A 27,503-nucleotide genomic window follows, 5' to 3' on the forward strand; every position below is an offset into this window, starting at 1 on the left:
GGAGAGTGAAGGGTGGAGGCTCTATTTACACACTAAGGGTTGGGAGAGTGATCCCCATATTGGGTGCTGAGCTTCCAGGGAAGCCGCTTTTAAGTCATCCATGGTTCCGCCTCACCCATTGTTCTGTAAATAAGCCTAATAAATTTATTGGTTCCTCAGAATGTACTTTGGTGGTAGTTGGGACTGTAGGAGGGTGTAGATGTATTTATACTCCCCCTAGGGAAGGAATTTTAGCAACACAGGCATATGTCATAGAGACAGGTGCTTGTACTTTGTTGAAGCAGTTGGGGGACCCCCCCAACCCCCCCGAAGGCGTTGGGTTACTACCTGTATATTTGGTTTGCTCAGGCAAGCAGTTTCTCTTTTGTATTATCTGTACATCTTCCTGGCCATTGGTAGTTCCATAGTGACCTGTCAATAACCATCAAGAGCCTCAGAAAGTGCCTGGGAGCACTTCCTGTTCAAGAGATGTAAAGCAGCATGCACTAACAGTTTTTCTCTCATTTCTAGCTCCTTTACAGTGTCTTGGCATTTTCTGTACGGTCGCCCACTGCTAAACCCCGTTTTCAAAGTTTAGAAAAGAGCTTTGCTTCTGTGCTAGTGTGGATTGAAATTCGAGGTCTACAGACCACCGTTATTCTACAATGGTAAAACGGGTAAAAATACCTATTTTGCAGGGTGTGGTGGCTCACCTCTACAATCCCAGGTTGAGTCAGGGGGATCGCTACCAGGGATACACACAGTGTGAGGTCCTATCTCAAAAATAAAAACCCAGTCCATTTTGCAAAGTTGTTCTAAAATCATCAGGATCACAGTGCTTAACCTTGGTTCTCAAAGGTAACGTGTCTTGGGTAGAAAAGGGAGTTACCCTCTGGACACCTTTGGCCTTCAGGAGTCCTGGCCCTTTAAGACAGAGCCGCCCCAACCTCCAGCGCGCGTCTCCCCGCCCCTCGGATTTGGGGGCGGGCCCTCCGAACCCGGAACTTACGGTAGCCGGTGCGGCCAGTCGGCGTCCCGGAAGCCGCGAGTTTCGGCGTCCGAGCCAGTGAATGACAGCAGCGCCGCCCGCCGGTCACAGCCGTGGCCCCGCTGGCGTCCCGAGCCTCCTGTCAGCGCGCCCCTCGGGAAGGCGAGCGGCGTGCCCGTGGCCCAGAGGGGCCTCCCCGCTCTCCCCGGCCCCTACCCCGCTGTCCCTCCGCTGCCGGCGCCATGGGCAGCGAGCAGAGCGCGGAGGCCGAGAGCCGCCCCGGCGATCTGAACGCCTCAGGTCGGTGCCTCACCTCCCGCCCGGGCGCTGCTGGCGGAGCCGGCGGCCCCGCGTGGAGGGCCCACCGGGTGCCGTACCACAGAGAAGGCGTGGCTCCCCCCAGCCCTGGTCCCCTAAACCGGCACGCTGGGCTTCGCTCTGATCTTTAAAAGACGACCTCGGTTCCAGGACTCGGCACTGACGCCCGAGATTTGGCTCACTGTGGATGGATAATACTCAGAACCTCTAAGATCAGGCTTCCTGCAAAAACGGGGTGTCGAGGTTCCTTTTTAGAAGGGACCTGTGAGCGCTGGGCGGTCACCTTCAATGTTTGGGTGCAAATGTTTCCAGAAACTGCTTTTTCCACTCAGGTGTCGGGTCCGTGGTTTGTTTGTTTGTTTGTTTGTGTTTTTAATAAGTTGGTCAGATGGCAGGCAGGGTCTGGCGTGTCTTCTGTGGTCCACATTTTTTAGATCTCTAAGCGTTTGAGGTAGAAATTGGAAGAGTATTGTGCGGGACCTGTAGTGAGTACTCAATAAAACAGTGGTAATTGAAAACCATTTGGTCCTTTTTTTTTTTTTTTTCTTTATTTCCCACTTAGTTAACCTCTGAAACTGGATAAGCTCTCGTTAGTTAAGACCTCTGACCTTAAAAGGAGTCTTCAGAATGGCTCTCTACTTGGTAACATTTGCCACTCAGAAATGTGGAAGCTAACAGATGTAGGGGGTGATTCAAGCTGAAGGGCATTCCTCAAGACCGTTCCCTCAAGACCCGCTGTCTGGGAAATTGCATCTACTAGCTTTGCTGTGTTGTATTTCCTTGGAAGACCCAGAGTGTCATGTCTGTTGATAACAAAACCGCTGTAATGGCCATCTCTGACTTTCTTGCCTCTATGCCCCGCCAAAAGCATAGTTCAGGGGACAGAGCTTGGCGTCCTTTAACACAGTTGCTCATCCAGGAACCAACAGCATAGGCTTATTTCTGATAGAATTTGCTTTACACATGTTTATGTGTAGTATTTATAGTAGCCCCATTTTTACACATATCTTTATCCATTTTATGCATAAAATAATAGAGGTGGACTAGAATGCTTTGAAGTCCCCTTTCCTTTGGAGTCTGGAGAAAGGAGGAATCATGTAATTTATAACAGGAAAGATGTTTTGGTACTGCTTTTGTAAAATGTTAGATGAATTACCAAGCCAGGATAAACTGTTCCTGAAAAGCAATAAGAGTAGCAGAACACCCCTCCCAGCCACTTCTCCCCACCCCGGTGCCCGCCCCCAGGACAAACTCCAAGCATCAGGAGAGGCTAGTTTCCAGAAGGCAGAGTACTTCCGTGGTATCCTCAGATCTGACGGATGAGCCTGAGTATACCTATTGCCTACTAGAACCTTTGAGTATAAGACACTTTAAGGATTCATTCTTGTTCTAACCAGGAAAATATTGGGGTGAGAAGTCTTGTTCTAGGGAATCCTTGGAGGATTGAACCTTTTCCCTCCCAAGGAACCTGAAATCGACATGCCCCAGAAGTCCCTTCCAATTTTCTGAATGTTGCCCCGGTAATGCTGCACTAAGGCTCACTGGAGCCTTAGGAACAGACTTATAATTTGGGTTTGAAACCAGAGGTTTTGGCTAAACTGCCTCTGTTCAGCACACCTGGCTGGCTTTGCATTCTGTGTCACTAAGAAGAGTCCTTGTCCCCAAGGACCCAGAGACTTCAGTGCCTTTCCTAACTCTGTTTCTAGGGCTGTTGGCCTTGGACAAGTCCCAGACAATTTTGTTCTTTCATTTGTAAACTATGGATATATATCAGGAGATCAGGACAATCAAAAAAAGGAGATGTTAAAAAAAATCTACATATAGGAAATAATAAAAAATCTGCCTATGCTTTTGTGTATATAATAATAAAATGCTTGGTTATGCAAGAATTTCATACATGTTATATGTTTCTATATGTTTGAGAGTTTTGGTTTTTTGATGTATATATAATAGAAAATAGAAGTCCTGGGCTAGGGCCATAGCCTAGTGGTAGGGCACTCGCCTAGTGTTCGAGAAGCTCTGGTTACAATCCTTAGCACCACAAAAAAGAAAGAAAATAGAAATTCCCATAGTCTGCCTATGCCAGCCCCCACTACGTAAAAATATTCATTTTTTTTCTTCCTTGGAGACAGTGTTTCATGTACTCTAGGCCGATCTATGCTCCCAACGCTGTAAATTATTTTATTATGTGTATAGGTGTTTTGCCTGCATTCATGTCTGTGCATCACATGTATATAGTGTCTGAGGAGGCCATAAGAGGGCACTAGATCCACTAGAACTAGAGTTACAAATAGTTTTGAACCAACATGTGAGTCCTGGGACTTGAACCAGGGTCTTCTGGAAGAGCAGTCCTTAACCACTGAGCCATTTCTTCAGCCCGTTCTTGAGTTTTTATCTTCCTGTCTCTACCTCAAGGAAGGAGATGTGAGCCACTATGTCCAGCTGAATTACATTCCCCCATAGTATTTTGTTGTTTAGTTTTATTTATTTATGTATTTATTTATTTTGAGACAGAGTATTACAATGTAACTCTGGCTATCCTGGGATTCACTATGCAGACCAGGCTGGCTATAAACTCAAAAGAGATCTGCCTGCTTCTGCCTCCGGAGTGCTGGGATTAAAGGTGTGCATCACCACACTAGCATTTACTTTTAGGTTTTCGTTGTTTTTGTTCTTTTGTTTTTTTGGTTTTTCGAGACAAGGTTTCTCCGTGTAGTTTTGGTGCCTGTCCTGGATCTCACTTTATAGACTAGGCTGGCCTTGACTTCACAGAGATCCGCCTGGCTCTGCCTCACAAGTGTTGGGAGTAAAGGTGTGCACCACCACCACCACCACCACCCAGCTGTTATTGTTTGTTTTTAAGCCTTAATCCACTTCAACATCTCAAAGACAAAAAGTAGCCATTACCACTCTTGGGAGAAGTAATTTATCATTTTAAATAAGGATGGCTTTGACGAGAAGCATGTATGTTAAGATCAGAAAAATCTCTGTATACTGTGAACTACTCTTTCTAGTGACTATGTTGGTGGGCAATGGTGGCTTCCCATCATGCACTTCCTGATCTGTGTCACTTGATTTGCAGTGACCCCATCTCCAGCTAAACATCGGGCCAAGATGGATGACATTGTGGTGGTAGCTCAGGGCTCTCAGGCCTCCAGGAATGTCAGCAATGATCCTGATGTCATCAAGCTGCAAGAGATTCCAACCTTCCAGCCCCTTTTAAAAGGTGAGAGGTTATACCCTGTATTATCTGGACTTGCCGGGAAGGTTTAGATATGGCCCTGCTACTCTTTCCCCACATATCTGTATGCCTTACTCTTTTGTCTCTCTTAGGTCTTTCCTTAATTGGCATCTTCTCTGAAAAGTCTTCCTTGACTGCCCTGTCTGAAATTGGAGTCTCTTTCCCTGCCTTTTCTTTGTTTTCTGTAGCACTTAATCACCTATGACCTATTATAAAATAGAAAACATTTTTACATTTATCTGTGTGTGTGTGTGTGTGTGTGTGTGTGTGTGTGTGTGTGTGTGTGTATGTCACAGTTTGCATATGGAGGTCAAAGGACAACTTTAAGGAGTGTGTTCTTTCTTGCCGTCATGTGGGTCCTGGGGATCAAGTCAGGTTTAGTGTCTTTACCCACTGAGACATCTTGCCAGCCCAGCTGGTTTACTGTCTGTATTTTTCTATTAGAATGTGAGTTCCAGATGACAGGAACTGTCTGTTTCTTTCCACTATTGAAGTCCAGCACCCGAGATAGAACCTGATATAAAATAAGGATTGAGTAAATTAATGAATGAATCAGTGTTACTGGAGGTGGCCCTTCCCCGTTATATTTCCATGAAAAGATTTTCATTATTTGTGGTCTAGTCTGTGGTATGGCCTGACTGGTTCAGACTCATAGAAAAGTTCTGTCACCACTGCTGCACTGGTAATTAATTCTGGCAACTGTTTTTTTTGCATGAGAGAAAAGTATGCTTATGAGAGGAGAGATTACCTACCTGATTAGCATATTTCAAGTTGCTTTATATGATGACTATAACTTTACTGTTTTCGTATTTCCCCATTAAGTGGAGTTTATTTTCTTTATCTTTTGTGTGGGTGTGTGAGAGTGTTGTGTGTGTACATGTTTGGAAGCCATAGGTCAACCTCCAGTGCTGGTCTCAGGAGCCATCCCCTTGTTTTTTGAAACAGGGTCTCTCACTGGGACCTGGGACTTGCCAATTAGGCTAGGCCAACTGGCATCATGGATGTGCCTGTCTACACATACCTAGGCCTGGGATTACAAGTGTGTGCTCCCACTTCCATTTTTTATGTGGTTTCTGGGGATGGAACTCAAGTTCTCATGCTTGCATGAGAAGCATTTTACTGACTGAACTATCTTCCTATTCCTGGAAATGATTTTCTATTAACTGGATGGTGCTTCTGCTATATGAGTTACTCAGATTCCCTGCCTCTACCCCCCACAAAACACCCCAAATAAAACCTAAGCAATAATGAGCATAAATAAATAAGGGTTGTGGCTTAGTTAACCTGAATCTTTCTTCTTCTTCTCCTTCTTCTTCTTCTTCTTCTTCTTCTTCTTCTTCTTCTTCTTCTTCTTCTTCTTCTCCTTTTTTTTTTTGATAACAATATCAGAGACTGAGAAATTTATAAAGAAAAGAGGTTAAATTACCTTACACTTCACAATGAAGACCATGGCTCTGGTATCCTCTTGACATCTGCTGAGAGCCTCCCTGCTGGGTCATGACCTGGAGGAAGCTATCACAAGGCAGAGCAAGCTGCTAACTTGATCTCTCTTTCTCTCCAAATAAAGCCATTCATGCACTCATAAGGCTCCACCTTCATGGCCACATCCTCTCCTGGTTACTTTCCAAAGGCCCCACCTCCAAATCCCATTAGCCTATGATTTGTGGGGAGTAAGTTTCAGTATGAACCTTAGATCTGACAAACAACCAGACAAGAGCAAGCTGGTATAACAGACTCGAATAAAGCATCTTAGTAGCTATTTGTATTAAAATGTACCCTGGCCCCACATACATACACATACCATTCTTGTAATTCTTGCATCATTGAGTTTGTTTAAGTGATTTGTGCAAGATCAGACATCTGGCAGAAAGAGATTGCTTGAGACTTCTTCACCAATGTCAGGTCCTACATTAGTTACACCATTCCGGGATGCAGCTAACAAAAACAAATAGCACATCCAGGTGATCTATATATCGTATTCTTCCCAGCAATTCGTCTGCTTCACAAATGAGACCGTTCACGTTTTCACTCTCCCCTGCACTGGCCATGAGATGAGACTTTGATAAGCCCTCTACTCTATAAGGGAACATATTGTATTTTGTTACTTACCCATCTTCTCATTCATTTTCCCTATCTTGCGGAGTAACGTGATTCTCCAATGAAGCCAACATTAATGAAATTTCTCCCTTCACATAGACTTGCCCAATCTTGAGAAATGTAACAGCTGGATATTGATATTGTACACTCCACCCTTCCTGGATCTGCATGGAGTACTGTCCACAGTCAGTTTCCACACACCTGCTTCCTGTTCTCTCCATCCTCTCCCTCCCAAAGTCTTCCAGTCCTTCACTAGTCTTTCCTGACTTATTCTTGACCTTTTCACCTTAGGGAAACACTAAACGCAAACCAGAGTTTAAGATATACTTAATAATTTTCTGGGATTAGTTGTTAATCATTTGAAATGATTCACATGAGAATAAACTGACTAGTAGGGAAAGTATCTAGGAGAAGACTTGGTATTAAGGGAAGCTAACATGAGTTAAGGTCATCCACCTTGAACATGAGTGATGAGTGGGATATAAGTGAGTGCCTTGCAGAGTGACGCTCCTGGACTTGATTACCTTAGTAACTAGGCTGTTATCAGGGCTTTACCACCATCTAACTACACTGAGATAGTTATAGAGGAGAGGAAAGCTAGTGAGGGGCAGGTGACTCTGAGTATGTATCTGGATTTGGCTAAGGAATTTAGAGAGGTCACTTGATTAGAATGGCAATGTGTGGCTTTGCCCAGACCACAGGCACAAACAAAAGCAGTGAGTGTTTACAGATGCTTGTGTTTCATTTGTGAATAAGGAATCCCTTGGATAGTAATTGGAAAAGACAGGCAGACAGGAAAATTGAGTAGACTAACGATGATAAGTGTCCAGTTCCCCTCAGTACTTCCCCACGAGAGCTACTTTGTTTTTTTCTTTATAGATGAAAACATTGGGATTCACCTTAAATTCCTGGCCTCGTATCACTGGTTGTATCACCAGCCCATCTTCAGGTGGTATCAGGACATGTTGACCATAGAGTAGGACTTGTTCCCATTGTAGCAGAACCTGTTTTGTAAATCACAGCTGGCCCAGGGAGATGGCGTGTGTGTGTGTGTGTGTGTGTGTGTGTGTGTGTGTGTGTGTGTGTGGTGTGTGTGTGAGCTTGTTTGGATTTTAGGTGCCAAATTGGTTGCAGAGCCTCCTGCTTTGACATTGTTCTGCCTGGTGATTTGCAGCTCTGGCCCCTGCCTGCTGGGCTGTTGGAGGAGTTGCAGGCCACTCATCACTGTTGCCTCTATACTGCCAACCCCTTCCCCGCCTTGCTTGCTTTCAGGGTGAGGCAATTTCTTAAAGCAGTAAAAAAAAAAAAGGCCACCCAGTGAAGGCTGTACCCCCCAGGTTTGATTCCAGAAAGCTTTTATTCAAGTTAATGACAGTTTATTCTTTCAAAACAATATATTCAACTATTACAGAGTTCACTATTGTTCCATAATGTCATATGAGGTAATCTAATGCTGGTGGGTGATCTGCAGAGGCAGAGACTGGGCGAGTTTGGGGCTATTTGTATGTCTGAGGTAATGTTTGCATTTTAATAAGCAAGCAGATTCTTTGGTTTTAACTCTTTTGCATAAATCTACAGGGTATAATTTATGCTTTACAATACAAATATCTGTTCCTCTTTTTCAAATCAAAGAATTTCTATTTTTTTTCATAATAACCTCAGAGTTAGCAACTGATTTTCATATGTAAAACACTTACTAGGAAACGGAAGAAAACTAGAAAGTAGCAATGTGGCCATGACAGAACACAGAAGCAAATTGTTGATTTCATGTACGTTACCAAGATTCCAATGCATTAAATAAGCCCTACACATTGCTTACTTATAATTCAACCACTCATTTTTTTAAAATGAAGCTGACTATTTTATATCATTCTATAGGAATGAAGCATTCGCAAGAGAAATGCAATATTGTTTTTATGTCAAAGTTACAAAAATATCCTATTCACTTTGGGTGGATGAATAGATGCATATACACACACAACACTGTTTGTGACTGACCTGCCATTTTTGTTCCTGACCTTGGATATAACATAAGGGGTTGTCTTACAGCCTAAGAAAGGACCGTCCTTGTTACGACCCGGGAAGGTCCAGCTTACACAGCACAGATGCTTACGTGACACTGAGCAGCTTTGTTGGGTGTTTGGAGAGTGGGTGTTAAGAACAGAAGGCAAGTGAAATGGATTCGGATTATTAAAGAGCTGGGAGCTGGGTGAGGGGGTGCGTGCCTGTAGTCCTAACACCAGGAGGCAGAGCTGGGTGAGGGGGTGCATGCCTGTAGTCCTAATACCAGGAGGCAGAGCTGGGTGAGGGGGTGCATGTCTGTAGTCCTAACACCAGGAGGCAGAGCTGGGTGAGGGGGTGCATGTCTGTAGTCCTAACACCAGGAGGCAGAGCTGGGTGAGGGGGTGCATGCCTGTAGTCCTAACACCAGGAGGCAGAGGCAGAAAGATAGTTGAGGCAAGCCTGGGCGTAAAAGACAATGAAAAGGAAAACAAAAAGGAAGAAACAAAGGCAGCCTTTTGTCTCTTCTTGGTGGAGCTCAGTCACACAGATCAGCAGGGAAGAGTCTCAGGCCCTTGGAACACTGGGAACACTGAGAACTATACTCAGCTGGCGGAAGATGAGAAAGAACAAGAGGAAGTGAGGTTTCTTAGGATCAGTTTCTCCACCATTCCTCTTCCCAACCACTCCTCTGTCATTCAAAGATAGAAAGTTTCAGAATTCATCAGACAGCTGTCTCTACCAGCTGCAGACATCACTGAATTGGAGAATGGTGTACCGAAGGACTAGCTGAGAGAATGGATCTTTTTTATTTTTTTAACTTTCTTTTTTATTAGAATGGGTCTTAATCAGAGGCACAGTCCTGTCTGAATAGCTTAAAGTCTTCTCCAAGGACAGATTCACTCTAAGTACAGTTTCTCTCAAACACCATGTTGGAAAAGTTGGTAGCTTATTCCTGACTACTTTGTAGATTTATGTATGTGTCTAGTAGCTGTTGGGTTAAGCTTTTCAACATGAACTCTTCACCAAAAGACCCAGCCTAAATGAGGCAGAGGAAATACCAGGTGGAGAGCTGCTTCAGTCGACTGGGAAGCTGAAGCATCTTCGGCAGCCTCAGTGGTTTGCTCTTACCCACAAGCCTGTGGGCCTGCGTTCTTCCTTGTTTCTGTCCCATCTCAGAGATGGCTGCCTTCTATTGTAACAGTCCACACACAATTACTTGGCTTCTGGATTTCTTTTCCTCTACCATCCGGCTTAGTGTACCTCTTTTCTCTAGTTCAGGTATGTACAGAAAGGCTCTTTAACAATTACTTTGTTTAGATTCCATCATCCCTCCTAGCTACCCTGCTTTGCTCTTTGGTTCCAAACCTACTTACTAAACGGTCACTATATCCTTCTGCTTTTGCCATTCTTGAAGTTCTTTTTTTTTTTTTTTTTTTTTGGTTTTTCGAGACAGGGTTTCTCTGTGTAGCTTTGCGCCTTTCCTGGAACTAACTTGGTAGCCCAGGCTGGCCTCGAACTCACAGAGATCCACCTGGCTCTGCCTCCCGAGTGCTGGGATTAAAGGCGTGCGCCACCACCGCCCGGCCATTCTTGAAGTTCTTAGTTATTTTAGTGTGTGCTTGTGCACAGGGCACACACATGCTGCAGCATGTGAGTGGAAGTCAGAGGACAACGTGCAGGAATCAGTTCTCTCCTCCTCACTGTGTAGAAACTGGGGATCGAGCTTGGGTCGGCAGGCTTGGCAGCAAGCGCCTTTACCCACTGAGCCATCCCTACAGTCCCCCCCTTGCTTGTTTCATTGATTTGCTTCTGTAGAGAATTACTCATGTTCTCTTTCTCCTCAGGCCACAGCCGCCTCTTCTTTTTCATATCTAATTAGGTTTTCATCCCACTTCATACATTTCCTTTTGGTGCCGTCACTCTGCTCCAATCCCACGATGCTAGTTTTTTCTAGCTGTTCATGCCCATGCTGGTAGGGTTTCTGGCTGCTTATTAACCTCTGTTCTCCTCTACATGCATTGTTGCTTAGTGCTCTTCTAAGTCTACTTTGAAATGTAGACATCAAGACGATTGTATTGTCTAAGTTTGTATTGTCAATTTTAACTTTTTGTCCTATTTCTCTAGCTATGAGCTAGTAATTTAGCCCTGTACTGTTGCTTTTTTTGTTTGTTTTTGTTTTGTTTTCGAGACAGGGTTTCTCTGTGAAGCAGTCTTGGCTGTCCTGGAACTCACTCTGTAGACCAGGCTGGCCTCGAACTCACAGAGATCCACCTGCCTCTGCCTCCCAAGTGCTGGGATTAAAGGCATGTGCCACTGCACCCTGCCTGAGACTTTTTTTTTTAAAAAATCAGATGATAATGTACACTTGAATGTCTTCTTGAAGAGAAAGGATTCTATAAATGTTGAGTATCACCGGGCGGTGGTGGCACACGCCTTTAATCCCAGCACTCGGGAGGCAGAGCCAGGCGGATCTCTGTGAGTTCGAGGCCAGCCTGGGCTACCAAGTGAGTTCCAGGAGAGGCGCAAAGCTACACAGAGAAACCCTGTCTCAAAAAACCAAAAAAAACCAAAAAAAAAAAAAAATGTTGAGTATCAATTGGGTCAAGGCATAGTTAATAGTGTTCACATTGTATGTCTTTTCTGATTTATTTACTGTCATCATTTACTAAAAGAAAAGTATTAAAATACCCAGCTATGGTTGCCAATTTGCCTTTTTTTTTTTTTTGACAGATTTTGCTTTGTGTAGTTTGGGAGTCTATTATTAGTCTCAGTAATGGTTACATAGTGATCGTTTTCATCATTATGAAGTTTCTATCTGTGCTGTTGCCCCATCATGAAGTCTGTTTTGCCTAGCTCTCTTTACTTAATTCTTATACTTGTATAGTCTCTTTCCATTCTTCCCCTTTTAATCTATTTATACTTTTATGTTGAATGTATATGTTTTATAGACAACCAACTCAATAGTAGGTTGCTGCTTTTATCTTAGGTTGGACAGTCTGCCATTTAATCATGTATAACTTGATCTGACTATTGAAATTGAAATCAACCATTTAGTTTATTTTTTATTTGTGCCTTGTGCTTTTGTTCCTTCATATGTTTTCTCTGCCCTTTTTAGATCAATTGAATATTTTAGCATTCTGTTTTAGTTTTCCCCTATTTTTGTTTGTTTATTTTTTTTAACAGCATCTTGTTCTGTAGTTGAAGTTGGCCTCACTTGAGACAGTTCTCTTGCCTCAGGCATGGACCACCATGCCAAGCTGATTTCATTTTCTTTTTAGTCTAAAAATTCTAGTGTATCTTGCAGCGTGGGTCAGCTGAAAAATGTCATTTTTATCCAGGTTTTTATAAAATCCTTAAAGAATGAGTACAAAAAGTACTCATTGTTTTTAAACAGATCCAGCAAAACTGTGACTCTCATCTTCCAGCCCACTCTCTTTTCCTGCTTATGAAATCTATTGGTGTACTTTTTCAAAAATTATTACTGTTATTTTTTTTTTTTGAGATAGATGTTCACGTAACCCAGGCTGGTCTCTAACTTACTATATAACCAACACCAGCCTCATTTCATGGTCCTCCTGTCTCCACCTCCCAAGTGCTTAGGATTAGCATGGGGGCATGTGCCACCTTGCCCAGCTGGAGGGTTTGGTTGGAATTAATTGTATTGTCATGGTTACACAATGCCTTTCTTATGCTATCATCCCTTCTGCAGTGACCAGCTTGCATTCTGTTATAAGGAAGAGTTTCCTTCTCCTATTTGTTTATTTTGTCATTTATTTAAGTAAGTGTAGAACAGTGGACTCCTGTTTTGTTTTGTTGCAAGTAAAGTCGTTATTTTCATTCTTCAGGTATTCCAAGTGTGGTTAGCTGCACACTTTTAGTCAAACTTTTCATGTCCCTTTGATGAATTCCTGCTTTTCCTTGAACACATCCTTAGTTTCTGGAACAGTATCATGCTGTCCTGTCTGACCCTAACACTAGAGTCAGGCACTCTTTAAAGTATGTCCTGGGTCTTCTAGTGGAAGGTAACATTGAGGAACCATCCTCACATCTCCTCAGTGGATTTAGCTAGGAAATATATGTATATGTATCTACCTGAATATACATAGTTAACACCAGAATGTGCTTGTTTTTGTTTTTACCTATATTTGAAAAATAACGAGTTCACACTGGTATGTGCCATGTATTGTTTTTTTAATTAAATTGTGTGTGTACACACACACACACACACACACACACACACACACACACACAATATGTTTGTGTCAGCAATATGCCACTATGTATGTATGTAGGTCAGAGGACAACTTTGTGGAGTGTGCTCTCTCCTTCCTCCTTTACATAGGTTCTGGGGATAAAATCAGGTCACCAATTGCAGAGCAAGTGCCTTTACCTTCTGAGCCATCTCACTGGCCTGTTCATACCTGTTTGTTTTAATTAAATACTATAGGCTATTATTTCGTTTAATATTTTGCCCCCACATTTCCCTTTCTGTGAGACTCAGTAGGTCTATGTTAGACAACTTGATATTTCCTCCCAAGCTATTATTGACTCCTTTCCCTTCTTGCCCCCCTTTTTCCTTCCCCCTTTTTTCTTTTCTTTTAAATAGAGTCTTTAGAGTCTTGCTATATAGCCCAGCCCAGGTTGACCTACAAGTCATTATGTAGGGCAAGTGGCTTTGAATTATGTGTCCTCCTGCCTCAGGTGCTGGGGTTACAGGCTGCTCCTAACACCCAGCCTTCCTGTTTGTTTTCTTTCTGTAGTGCTTGGGCTCAAACTCGAGGGTGTTAGCAAACAAGCACAGTGCCACGGGTTTCCATCTCCAGCCCTGGTACAGCTTTCAGTTTTTAATTTTAGTCTTCTTCCTTTTTACCCTTATTTTGATTATTTTCATTGCTATGTTTCAAAATTGAGTAGTCTGTTTTCTCTTTTGTTAATACTGTTCTAAATCCATCCAAAGTTGTTTTTTTTTTAACTTTTATTGGTTCTCTGTGGATTTCACATCATGCAGTCTGATCCCACTTATCTCCCTGTCCCCTCACATCCACCCTCTGCCCTTGCAACCTATTCCCCCAAAACAAAACCAAATTTAGAAGAAAGACCAAAAAACAAAACCAAACAAAGACACAAAACAAAACCAAAGAAGAGAGAGAGAGGAATTTTGTCGTGGAAGCTGTGGTGTAGCCCGCTGAGTCACACAGTTTCCCCTTTAGTCCATTCATCTTTACTTGCAAGTATTCGTTGCTAGGAGTCATTACTCTGGCTCAAGGTCTCTGGCTTCTGCTAGCTCTCACTGGGGCTCCTCTTGGATTTCCTGTTGTCCTGTGTTGTGGTGACCTTGCTGTTTTGGATCTGTACATTTGTCCCCTTCACATGCTCCAACAGTTCATAGATGAGGTAGATGATGGGGTGGGACAACTCATAGTCCTGGTTCTGGGCCTGGGTGGTAGTTCATCCAAAGTATTTTTAAATCAGATTCTGTATTATTCATCTTTAGATAACCACCCTGAAACTCTTCTATTTGTCTGCTTATCATACTATCTTTCTCTGTTTCAAAAATCTAAATGCGTTTATATTTACTTTTTCTCATTCATTTTTTTTTCTCGATTGTGGTTTTTTATTATTGGTCAAACATTCTGTTGGTTACAAGTCCTCTTCCTTAGCTTCTTTGCATGACTGAAAGTTTCTTTTTTTTAAATTGTAACTTATTTATTTATTTATTCATTCATTTATTTATTTATTCTTCTCTCACATTCCAACCGCAGTTTTCCCTCCCTCCTCTCCTCCCAGCACTCCCACCCCCAGATCCACTCCTCCTCCATTTTCCTTCAGAAAAGAACAGGTCTTTCAGGTATATCAACCAGATGGCATAACTAGTTACAATAAGACTAGGCACAAACCCTCTTATCGAGGCTGGATGAAGCTACTTAGTAGGAGGAAGAAAAAGGGTGGGGCTCCCCAAAGCAGACAAAGAGTCAGAGACAGCCCCTGCTCCCACTGTTAGGAGTCCCACAAGAACAAGCTACACAACCTCACATATAGAGGTCAGACCCATACAGGCTCCTTGACTGTTGCTTCAGTCTCTGTGAGCCCCTAGGAGCCCTGCTCAGTTGATTCTGTGGGCTGTGTTCTTGTGTCCTTGACCCCTCTGGCTCCTACAATCCTTCTTCCTCCTCTGAGGGATTCTCCAAGCTTCACCTAATGTTTGGCTGTGGGTCTCTGCATCTGTTCCCATCAGTTACTAAATGAAGCCTCTCTGATGATGATTATGTTAGGCTTCAGTCTACAAGTATAGCAGAATATCATTAGGAATAATTTAATTGCTGCCCTCCCGCACAGTCGTGTTTGGTTCTATCCTGGGTCTCTCTGGGCCGTCCAGCCTCTGGTTCCTCACTCTCCAGGCAGTGTCAGGCCTGGGCTCCCTCTTGTGGCATGGCGTGGATCTTAAATTGGACCAGTCATTGGTTGGCCACTCCCACAAGTTCTGTGCCACCTTTACCCCAGCACATCTTGTAGGCAGGACAAATTGTAGGTTGAAGGTTTTATGGCTGGGTTGGTGTCCCAGTCCCTCCACTGGAGTCCTTGCTTGGTTACAGAAGATGGCCAGTTCAGGCTCAGTATCCCCGTTACTAGGAGTCTTTGTTAGGGTCACCCTTGTAGATTCCAGGGAGTTTCCATTGCACTAGGTTTCTACCTCACATTCAAAATGCCTTCCAGTTCCAGTTGTCTCTTCTAGTACTCTCTGCCTCCACCCCCTCCACCTGATTTCTCTTGTTCCCATCTCCACCCACCTCCAGTCCACTGGAGAAATCTATTCTATTTCCCCTTCCCAGGGAGATCCATGCATCCCCCCTATACCCTTCTTGTTACTTAGCCCCTCCGGGTCTGTGTTTTGTAGTATCCTTTACAGCTAATATCCACTTATAGTTATACATACCATGTTTGTCTTTCTGGGTCTGGGTTACCTCACTCAGGGTGATTTTTTTTTTCTAGTTCCATCCATTTGCCTGTAATTTTTATGATGTAATTTTTTTTAACAGCTGAATAATACTCCATTGTGTATATGTACCACATTTTCTTTATCCATTTTTCAGTTGAGGAACATCTAGGTTATTTCCACTTTCTGGCTATTATAAATAAAGATACTATGAACATAATTGAGCAAGTGTCCTTGTGGTAGGATGGAGTGTATTGTGGTATATACCCAGGAGTGGTATAGCTGGGTCTTGAAGTAGATCAATTCCCAATTTTTTGAGAAACTGCCATATTGGTTTCCAAAGTGACTGTACCAGTTTGCACTCCCACCACCAATAGAGGAGTGTTCCCCTTGCTCCACATCAGGATCAGCAGGAGCTGTCACTTGTGTTTTTGATCTTAGCCATTCTAACAGGTATAAGAATTTCAGAGTCATTTTGATTTGCATTTCCCTGATGGCTAAGGATGTTGAACATTTCTTTAAGTGTTTCTCGGCCATTAGAGATTCCTCTGTTAGAATTCTCTGTTTAGATCTGTACCCCATTTTTAAATTGGATTGTTAGGTTTATTGATGTCTAGTGTCTTGAGTTCCTTATATATTTTGGAGATCAGCTCTCTGTCAGATATGGAGTTGGTGAAAATCTTTTCCCATTATGTAGGCTGCTGTTTTGTTCTATTGATGCTGTCCTTTGCCTTACAGAAGCTTTTCATTTTCATGAGGTCCCATTTATTAATTGTCAATCTTAGTGCCTGAGCTATTGGTGTTCTGTTCAGAAAATTGTCTCCTGTGCCAGTGAGTTCAAGACTATTCCCCCCTTTCTCTTCTGTCAGGTTCTTTGTATCTGGTTTTATATTGAGGTCTTTGATCCACTTGGACTTGAGTTTTGTGCAGGGTGATGGATATGGATCTCTTTTCATTCTTCTACATATTGACATCCAGTTAGACCAGCACCATTTATTGAAGATGCTTTCTTTTTTTCATATATATTTCTGGCTTCTTTATAAAAAAAAATCAGGTGTCCATAGGTGTGTGGATTTATGTTTGACTCTTTGATTTGATTCCATTGATCAACCTATCTTTTTTATGCCAATACCATGAGGTTTTTATTATTATAGCTCTGTAGTACAGTTTGAAATTAGGGATGGTGATATTTCTGGAAGTTTTTATTGTACAGGGTCATTTTTAGCTACCCTGGATTTTTTGTTTGTCCATATGAACTTGTGTATTGTTCTTTCAAGGTCTGTAAAGAATTGTGTTGGAACTTTGATGGTGATTTCATTGAATCTGTGGATTGCTTTTGGTAAGATAGTCATTTTTACTATGTTAATCCTACCGATCCATGAGCATGGGAGATCTTTCCATTTTCCGATATGTTCTTTGATTTCTTCCTTTAAAGACTTGAAGTTATTGTCATACAAGTCTTTCATATGCTTGGTTAAAGTTACTCCAAGATGTTTTATATTATTTGTGGTATTGTGAAGGGTGTTGCTTCCCTGATTGCTTTCTCAGGCCTTTTGTTGTTTACATATAGGAGGGATACTGATTTTTTTTTTTTTTTTTTTTAGTTAATCTTGTATCCTTCCACTTCGCTGAAGGTGTTTATCAACTGTAGGTTGGTAGAATTTTGGGGGCCACTTATATATACTATCATATCATCTGCAAGTAGCAATACTCTTTTTCCTTTCTAATTTGTATCCCCTTGATCTCCTTTAGTTGTCTTACTGCTCTAGCTAGAATTTCAAGTATGGTATTGAATGGTTATGGAGAGAATGCACAGCTTTGTCTTTTTCCTGATTTTAGTAGAATTTCTTTGAGTTTCTCTTCATTTAATTTGATGTTGACTGTAGACTTGCTGTAAATCGCCCTTGTTATGTTTAGGTATGTCCCTTGTATCCTTGATCTCTCCAAGACTTTTATCATGAAGGGGTATTGAATTTTGTTGACTGGAAGTTTCTTATAGGCTAATAATATTACACGTTTTTATGGTTTTAGTTGTATGTTCCTTTGAAGGATGCTAGACTTTGCTCTGTCGTACATGTTGCAGGTTACTTATTTTTGAACTTACTTTTTTTTCTTTTTGAGACAGTCTTTCTACATAACCCTGGCTGTCCTGTAACTCACTGTGTAGACCAGTCTGGCCTTGCCTCTGCCTCCCAAGTCCTGGGATTAAAGGTGTGTACCATGCCCAGTTCTGTTGTAGGTTCCTTAGAACCAGTGTGACTCTTCCTAGGCTTTTCTGTTCCCCAGTTCTGTTCTCCAGAGCAGTCTTTTTAATTGTTGTTTTAGCTTTTGAGATAAGGGTCTCATGTAGCCCAGGCAAGCCTCCAACTTGCTATGTAGGCAAGGATGACCTTGAACTCCTGATCCTCCTGTCTCTACTTTTCGGGTGCTGGGATTACAGGTATGGGTCACCACAACTAGTGTAGAGCAGTCCTCAGGGTATCATAAGACTCTGAGCACTCTACCTGTGAGAACTCCACCTGTGGCCCCAAGTTCCATGAACTTATCTACTGGGACTAGTGGTAATATGAACTATTCTTGGCTTTGTATGAGATTGAAAATTGTTTGGTTTACCACTTTCCTGTGGTAGTTTCTCCAGCTTTGTGGAATTCATTTACTTCATGCATTTACATATTAGTATTAGTTGGAGATTGACGGGCATCCTGGTACAGAGTTCAAGGGTCCCTTTACTGAGGTCTTGCCTCTCCCACATTCTGCTGTGTCAGCTGGAGACACTAATTTTTCAAAGACTGTTCCCTTTCTCTAGCTCAGTAAGGAAGCTGGACTTTTCTCAGAGATGCCCTTTGCTATGGACTGAATGTCTTTAACAGTTTCAAACTGGAGGTTGCTATGGAATCCTATGATGGTATAGGGAGCCGGGACCTTGGGCCTCTAGGTGATTTACTTATAAGGGTGGCACCCTTAGGGGTGATTTCCACGCCCTTACCAGAGAAGATGAAAAGAAGAGCATGCTTGTCTTTGCCAGCTGCTGAGACAGTAAGCAGGCTGCCTTCTGTAAACTAGAACCAAGCCTCCGGGCTCTCAGGCCATGGATGTTCCAGGCTTCAGAACTAGGAGAAAGATTTGTTGTTGAAGCCACCCATCCATGCTGTTCTGGTTACAGCTGCCATGACTGAGTCACCTCCCTGGTCTACATCCTGGAAACTGCCTTCAGGCAGTGAGCTAGGACAACAGTGGGCTTTGTTTTCCTTCTCTCAGGGACCAAAGTCTGGCCCTGCCTGTTGTATTGCATCTGAAGAGTAGCTCACATATTTTTTCTGCTTTCTATTTGTTTATGACTAGAAGGCATAATAGTAGTTAATTCATTGTAGAAATTTGCAATTTCTACAAAAGTAGAAAGAAACTTTTTAATCCATATTTTTTTTTCTATTTTTTACCCCTTCTTTCATTTTCAAGCCTCATGCCTGTAGCCTTTAAATCATTTTTGCAACACCCTGCTAAGTATCTGAGAGTGTTCAGACAGCACAAATGCAAATGATACAACATGGTCTCTAACTTTAGGAGTTTGGGTAGTTTTGTGAGCAATTTAGACAGCTCACAGTAATATAGTATGAGTAATACTGCCAGTATACTCAAAAGAATAGGCATGCATGAGGGAGGATTATTAATTTAGTCTGTTAATTTGGAGTAGGTTTCACAGAAGGAGAAACATTTGAGCTGGACTCCAAGGAATGAGTGAGAAGTTGCCATATAAAGACAGAATCAGGAAGGGCATTCTTGATCTTAAAATCTTTGATATAAGTAAAAAGAAGCTATATAAAGCCAAAATACCTCTTTGCTAAAATTATATTTGGGATATACTGTAATCTAGATAGTTATAGGTAAGGAAGTGAAATTCTGATTTCAGCTTAGGCCTTTTTTCTTTCCCCAACTTTGAGATAAGTTCTTCCTGTATAGCCTAGACCATGATAGAAAAATACTTTAGTATTGGGCCATCCCTCCACTTCAACAGTAAACTTTGATCTTAATTTCAGTTACTCTTATGGTTAGCTCAGCTTGGTTATGGTGGGTCACATCTGTAGATCCTAACACTTGGAGGCAGAGGCAAGAGGGCTGCTGAAAGTTGGAGGCCAGCCTGGGCTGCATAGAAGTGGAGATCTACTTGGGCTCTATAGTGAAACCCTCTCTCAAACAAACGAGAGTTTACACTTTAGAATAATTGCAGGCATATATACTAATTATTCATTTTTATTTACATTTGTAATTTGTGTTATATTCTGAGTTTAAACAAAAGTAAGTTCCTGGAGATAAATCATTGTAAACAATATAATCTCCTGTCTGAGCTAGTTAAAATATTGCTGAAGTGTGACAGTACTCGAGATGTATTTATTTTCTTTGAAGCTCTAGTTTGTCAGTGATGTGTGACAGCCTGAATAAATAAGGGTGGATGGCATAAAATTCTGTCAGTCTTTTAAGTTTCTCTACTTTTCAAAAACCCTCATATAAGCTATTTTAAGCATACTAACATCTAGGAGTGAAATGTTAATTTAGGGGTGGTGAGACTTTATAAATATTTCCAGAATTGAAAAAAATTTCTCTTCTTTCCACTTCCCAAATTTTAACTGATGATTGGATAGCTTGTTTTGATAACAACCTTACAGTATTCAGAGTTAATTATAGATAAGGTTCTTAACTCCTGAACAGAAGGGAAGTAGTATCTAGATTTAGAACTGTGCTATTTATTTAAATATTTATTCATTTATCTAAACAAATTTATTCATTCTTTCTGTTCATCAGATATTTTTAGGCTAGAGATACAAAACCAGAAACCATGACTGTGCTCCATGAAGAGTTCCTGGTCTGTTTTGGGGAACTGTCATGGTAGCACATAGTAAGGGCTCACAATTGTAAGGCTGTAGGGACCTAAAGGAAGGAAAGTTATTCTGAAACTTAAGATTGGTAAGAATTAGAACAATGTGGGAAAACTTCTATTAGTGATCTTGCTAGTGTGGATTAAGCATGCCTTATTCTAAATGCTTCGGGAAATCAATGTTTCAGGTTTTGGAGTTTTTCATATTTGGGAGTATTTTCATAGGCTTGAAATGCTTTAAAATCTGAAAATTCTGAGCACTGACACCATGTTCAAAAAGTTTTAGGGTATTTCCAGTTTTTGGATTAAGGATGCTCAACCTATAACTTTCTCCCCCCGCCCCCCAAAAGCAGGGTTTCTTTGTGTAGCCCTGGCTATCCTGGAACTTGTTCTGTAGACCAGGCTGGCCTCAAACTCAGAGATCTGCCTCCCCTGCCTCCCAAGTGCTGGGACTAAAGGTGTGTGCGACCACTGCCTGGTGCAACCTGTAATTATTTCCAAAATATTACTGTGCATAAGAAGCTCCCAGGAGTAGCTGGGCGGTGGTGGCACATGCCTTTAATTCCAGTTCTCGGGAGGCCGAGGCAGGTGGATTCTGAGTTTGAGGCAGCTTGGTCTACAGACAAGACATCCAGGGCTACACAGAGAAACCCTGTTTTGAACGCCCCTCCCCACGAAAGAAGCTACTAGGTGAAACTTTTTAAAATGCTGATTAATGGTCAGGCCCTGGCTCCAGATCCCCTTTCAGCAATTGAGATATAAAGCATCTGTTTATTACACTAGCATTTTAAGTGACCTTGGATGGGTATATGGGCAATACATTGGAAAAACTAATGTTCGAAGATGGTGAACTTGAATTCTGCTTATTGTCATGAAACTGTTAGATTGTTGGGCTAATGATTTCATTGGGTTTTTTCCTTTGTGGAGCTAGGGATTGAACCCAGGGCCTCAGGCAGCCTCGCAAGTGCTGTGCTATGGAGCTTTGTTCCTCAGCCCCTAGAGGTTTTTAAAGAGATGTGGTTTTGGAAACTTGTTATTGGACTTGGGTCCCGAGGATCAGTCTGAAGTCTTCAGGTTTGGATGCATGTACTCTAACCCTCTGAACCATCTAGCCAACCCAGCAGTTCTGGTTTTGACAATACTTTTGCCACTAGATGTCACTAGACTAAAGCAGTTGGCTAAAGAAGTGCCTGCACCCTGTGCTGTTTCCAGAAGCTCTTGCTTCAAGCATCTGGATTTCTTTTTAGAACCAGGTCACAGCTCATTTCAAGTGCAAGGTAGTTGGGGAAATATACATGTTCTGTGACATACTAGCAATCTCTAATGCTTCTTTTAGTGTTTATCAAGACAAAAGGAAAAACTTCTGACCACAGGAAAGTCTGTAGTGACTTACATTATGTGTATAGAAAGCCCCTTTCAGTCTATCACTGTGCTCAAAGAAATAAGTGAGTTTACTGGAGACAGTTTAAATATCTGTCTGCTGGTGAGTGGATCAATGAAATACCATATGTCCAGGAAATAGAATAGAATACTATTCAGCACTAAAATGAAACTAATGGATGAACTGCAAAAACATGATACATGGATTCAGGAGAGCCAACCCAAATCAGAGGAGACCCCATCAGCAGAGTAGAAGGAAAAATAGACACGAAGAAAGTATCTAAGTAGAAATCAAGAGGTAAGAAGGCTTCAGTGAAATGATCTTAAGTTTGCAGGTTATCCTTGGTCCTGTCTTCAAGTCTGGGCAACTTTGGACCTGAGTCTCTGGATATTGGGTGGAGACAGAGTCATGTCATTTATTTTGTTTATTGTTAGTTGTTTTGACAGTTTCATACATGTATATAACCTATTCTATTTACTCACTTTCTATACCCTCTCTTATCTTCTCTCATTCTCATGAACTCTCCAATACCCCGTCCCTTTCTTAGTTGACTTTTGGTTTAACTGGGGCCATCTGTGTGACCATAAGATTGGAACTATCCCTTGGAGCCTGGTAGGGTCACAAGTGGGGACACAACTGAAGGCAACGAGTCCCTTTCCCCAAATCTATTAGTGCTGAACTATTTCTTGACTCTAACATCTAAGGTTATTTTGTTTTGTTTTTGTTTTCTCAAGACAGGGTCTTATGTAGCCCAGGGTGGCCTTGAACTCACTGTATAGCCAAGAATGACCTTGAAGTCCTGGCCTTCCTACATCTACCTTCAAAGTGCTGGGATTTCAGGCATGCACCGCCACCCCCAGTTTTATGTGGTGCTGGGGACCAGTCTCAGGACTTCATGCATGCTAGGCAAGTGCTCTACCAGTTGAGCCTCATCCCGCCCCAGCTCAGGTTGTTACCATTAAGCAAATGCTGCCCTAGGTTCTTGTGTACTTGTGCTTAGATGAGCGTTTTCAGTTGCTTAGGGTCAGTTCCTAGCAGTTCCACTGACAGGTCTTATATGGTAAACTTTTCTTTAATTTTACCAAATTGCCAACCCTTTTCAGATTGGCTGCACTATTTTGCATTCTTTGAGCAGTGTTTAAGTATTCCATTTCCTCTGTCTTTCTGAATATAGCCATTGGAGTAGATATGTAATGGTATGCCATTGTGGCTTTCATTTATATTTCTCTAGTGATGAGATTCTTTTCATTATCATTAACTATTCATGATTCTTTATGAATTAATAGTTGTTTAAATCTTATGCCCATTTAAAAATTGTTTTTTAACTTATACAAGAATTTCTTTATACATTCTGTCAATATCCCCCTTTATCATGTTTACAGATACTTTCACTCTAGTCTGTGACTTCTCTTTGTATTTTCAAAAAAATTAAATATTATTATTTCATATCTATATGTTTTGTTTGCATGTAGGTTTCTGTGCTATGTTCGTGTCTGGTGCCCATGGAGGCCAGAAGAGTGTCAGATCCACTGTAACTGGAGTTACAGATGGTTGTGAGCCATCGTGTTCATGATGGGAATTAAACCCAGGTCTTCTGAAAGAACAGCCACTGCTCCTAACCACTGAGCCATCTTTCAGCCCCCCTGTATTTTACTGGGTATAGAATGCCCCATTGACAGAAATTCCCCAGAACTTTGTGTGTCTCTCCAGGCTTCTGTCATTTTAGATCAGTCACCTTTCTCCTGTGCTCAGAAGTCTTTGGACTTTGGTCCTCAGCAGTTTGTGCCGTGGCTAGTTCTTGGCCTCTGTCTTTGTCCCATAGAGGGCTCATTGAACTTCTTGATTTTGTGGATTAGTATTTTCATCAGCCTTAGTGAGCTTCTCTCCTGGAATTTCCATTGTGTGTTGGCATGTATGATGTCGTTACATGGACCTCTGAGGTGCTCTTAATGTTTGCGAACTGTGCTTTCCTCCTGGTCTTTAGAACGCAGTGTGTCTGTTCTCAGGCTCCGACTCTTCTGACATCCCAAGCTCCTGAGCTGAGTGTTTCAGCTTAGTTATTATATTTTTCACCACCACAATTTCCATTTGATGTGTGTGTGTCCTCTTTATTGAGACTCTCTTATTTGTGGATTCATTACGTTCACATGTTTATTCAGTTATTTCATTACGATTCCCTTTGGTTATCTACTGTAATAACTGCTTTGGAAATTTTGTCTGGCATATCTTACACCTTGGACACTGAGCAGCTATTTCCATTACTGTTTCCTCCACTGAGTGTGACTCACACATTTTTTCCCTTTGAATTACTCTTTTAAGGTTTTGATAAGAACTGGACATTTTAGAGGCTGGAGAGATGGCTCAATGGTTAAGACCACTTGCTGCTTTTCCAGAAGACCTGAGAGAAAAGAAGTTTCTCTTACTATTATTTTAAATAGTGTGTGTGCACATGCATATGTACTTACATGTTCCTGTCTGTGCGGGTGGAGGCCATAAGAAGATGTCATCCTCATTGATGTCATCCGTCTCTTTTGAGACAAAGTCTTTCATTTGCCTGGAGCTCAGCAATTAGATCAGTCCTGAGATGTCCTATCTCAGCCTTCCGAGTGCTAGATTTCAAGTGCCTGCCCACACCAGGCTTTTTTTTTTTTTTTTTTTTAAAGATTTTTATTTATTATTTATACAATGTTCTGCCTGCATGTATGCCTGCAGGCCAGAAGAGGGCACCAGATCTCATTACAGATGGTTGTGAGCCACCATGTGGTTGCTGGGAATTGAACTCAGGACCTCTGGAAGAGCAGCCAGTGCTCTTAACCTCTGAGCCATCTCTCCAGCCCCCCCCCCTTATTTTTTAAATGTGGGTGCTGGTAAGGACTTTACTGTTGTCTAAGTGCTGGGGTTAAAGATATGCACCAAGTGTGGCCAAGTCTGTTTTTCTTGTACATGTTGAAAATATGTCTTGGCTGGGCCTCAGGAGGCTGAAGGAAGAGGACCACAGGTTCAAGGCTTGCCTGCACTACAGAGGAAGACCTTGTCTCACCCTGCCTCCAAATCTCTATCTTCAAATACTTTTTTCTTCTTTCTTTCTTTCTTCTCTCTCTCTTTCTCTCTCTCTCTCTCTCTCTCTCTCTCTCTCTCTCTCTCTCATTCTTCTTCTCTCTCTCTCTTTCTTTGTTTCTTTTTTTTTTTTTTTTTTTTTTTTTTTTTTTTTTTTTTTTTTTTTTTGAGACAGGGTTTCTCTGTGTAGCCCTGGCTGTCCTGGAACTCACTCTATAGACCACGCTGGCCTCAAACTCACAGAGATCCGCCTGCCTCTACCTCCCAAGTGCTGGGATTAAAGGCATGTGCCACCACTACCTGGCTTCAAATGCCTTTAGCATAGTTTAATTTCACTTTGATTGAAAAAAATTTTGCTTTTTGTTTCTTTTATCCCTTTCCCCTTCTTTTCTGCATGCTTAAGGGTTATGTCTTTTTATGGTCTGGTTTTTAATCTTCATTGGGGGCTTTAAAAATTCACATTCAGATTTAAAAACATGGCTGTCCTCGGATCTCAACACATGACTTTCTTTTTCATGATTTGGGGGAGTCTTAGGTAGGTCATGGGCCGTGCTGCCTCCCACTTCAGCACACATCTTCAGTTAACCCCCATGTGTATTTTACTATCAGGCACTCCAGTTCCTCTCTGTCTTCATGCTTTGTTGTCATGGTTTTCTTTCATGTATGCTGTAACCCACAGTGTGTGACTGCTGCCTTTGCTTTGGATGGTGTAGGCTTTGTAGGCCACCTGGACTTGGTTATAAGACAGCAGCCATAGACGACGGATAAAGAGTGAGTGTGCCCGTGTTGCTATGTGACTTGACTTAGAAAATCCCAGTGGGGGAGACTTGGTCCTTGGATCATGCCTTGTTGACTCCCACTTCAGACAATCAGTGATTCAGAGTGATTAAAATAAGAAAACGGTGTTTCCTATTTACTTTTGTTTCAGCCATTTCTGGAGACTCTTGTTTCCTTAGGTAGATCCAGGTTTCTGTCTTCATCATGATCCTGCCAAAAGAACTTCCTCTACTGTTTCTCTTAGGGTAGGTCTGCTGGTAATAAGACTCTGCCTTTGTCTTTTGTTTTCTGATAAGGTCTTTATTTCTCTTTAATTTTTTATAACTTTACTCTTTTAAAGAAACATTTTATTTATTTTATGTGTATGTAAGTCTGTGCATCACAATCATACAGTGCCCAAAAAGCCTAGAAGAGGGCATCATATCCCCTGGAACTGGAGTTACAAATGGTTGTGAGTTACCATGTGAGGTGGGGTGGTGGTTTGAAAGAAAATGACCCCCAAAGGGAGTGGCACTATTAGGAGGTGTGGCTTTGTTGGAGTAGGTGTGACCTTGTTGGAGGAAGTGCATCACTGTGGGGGTGGGCTTTGAGGTCTCTTTTGCTTAAGCTTCCCTCAGTGTGACAGTCAGTCAAATTCCTGTTGCCTGTAAGATGTAGCACTCTCAGCTCCAGCACCATGTCTGCTTACACACTGCCATGCCCCATTATGATGATAATGGACTGAACCTCTGAACTGTAGGCCACCACAATTAAGTGTTTTCCTTTATAAGAGTTGTTGTGGTTATGGTGTCTCTTCACAGCAATAGAAACCCTGACTAAGACAGGTGGGAACAGAACCTGGGCCCTCTCGATAGTCAGGGCTCTAACTGAGCCATCTCTCCAGCCCACTCCTCAGTTCTCAAAAAATAATTCTTGTTTTTCTTCTATCGGTATCTCTTTTCTGTGTCTAACTTAAACAAATTTTCTAAAAAAATTAAGAGATAATTTAAATACAGCAAAATGCACCTGCTTTAATCTGTAATTCTGTAAACACTGATGGAGCCATACCTGACAAACATGGTACATAGTAATTCCACTATTCCTCAAAACTTCTCCCATGTACCTTTGTGGTCAGTCTCACCCCTTACCTTTGTGTCCACTACCATTGATCTGCCTCCTGTTCCTCGAGTTCATCTTTTCTAGTGCTGTATGGAATCATATGGTGTGTATCCTTTGGGTCTGGCTTTTTTCACTTAGAGTAATGCAATCAAGAGTATGAATGCATACTATCAATAGCTTGCTCCCTTTCATTACCAATGTTCGATTTTATGGATGAGCCATAGTTTGTATATTTTCCAGTTGGAGAAAATTTGGAATGTTTCAAATATTTGACAGTTATAAACAAAGCCATTATAGTATCAGTTTTATGGATGTTACAATGTATTCCAGGATTGCTTTTTAAAATATTTAATGAAACCAGGTGTGGAGGTGCACACCTTTAGTCCTAGCACTTGGGAGGCAGAGGCAGGTGGACCTCTGAGTTTGAGGCCAGCATCACCTACAGAGTGAATTCCAGGACAGCCTAGACTATACAGAGAAACTGTCTAGAAAAAAAACAAACAAATTTAGTGAACCAATATGCAGTTAAACAAGGACTATCTAAACATTCAGTTCATAATATTCTTTCAACACCAAGCATTATTAAGAGTTTTTTCTTCCAAAACAGAAATGTTTTCTATTCTCATCGTAAGACAATATGTATTCACTTAGAAATTAGAACAATCTTTTTTTTTCTAAGCTGATCTGGTTCCTTGTGTAACATGATTTTGTGTCACTCAGCCCTCTGGTTTGAGACCTGCATGCATTCCATGTTGGTCC

At 41.8% G+C, this 27,503-nt stretch overlaps 1 protein-coding gene across 1 annotated transcript in view; it reads left to right on the top strand.

Moving 5' to 3' along the window:
* The first annotated feature begins 996 nt into the window (after nucleotides 1-996).
* Nucleotides 997-27,503, top strand: part of Borcs5 (BLOC-1 related complex subunit 5) — a 78,656-nt gene continuing 52,149 nt past the window's right edge. The window contains exons 1-2 of the mRNA XM_059258702.1: nucleotides 997-1,267; nucleotides 4,368-4,511. Coding sequence (XP_059114685.1) covers nucleotides 1,210-1,267; nucleotides 4,368-4,511 — 202 coding nt within the window. The 5' untranslated portion in view covers nucleotides 997-1,209. The remainder of the gene's footprint in view (nucleotides 1,268-4,367; nucleotides 4,512-27,503) is intronic.

The sequence above is a fragment of the Peromyscus eremicus genome, chromosome 3 (assembly GCF_949786415.1).
Source record: "Peromyscus eremicus chromosome 3, PerEre_H2_v1, whole genome shotgun sequence".
NCBI lineage: Eukaryota > Metazoa > Chordata > Mammalia > Rodentia > Cricetidae > Peromyscus > Peromyscus eremicus.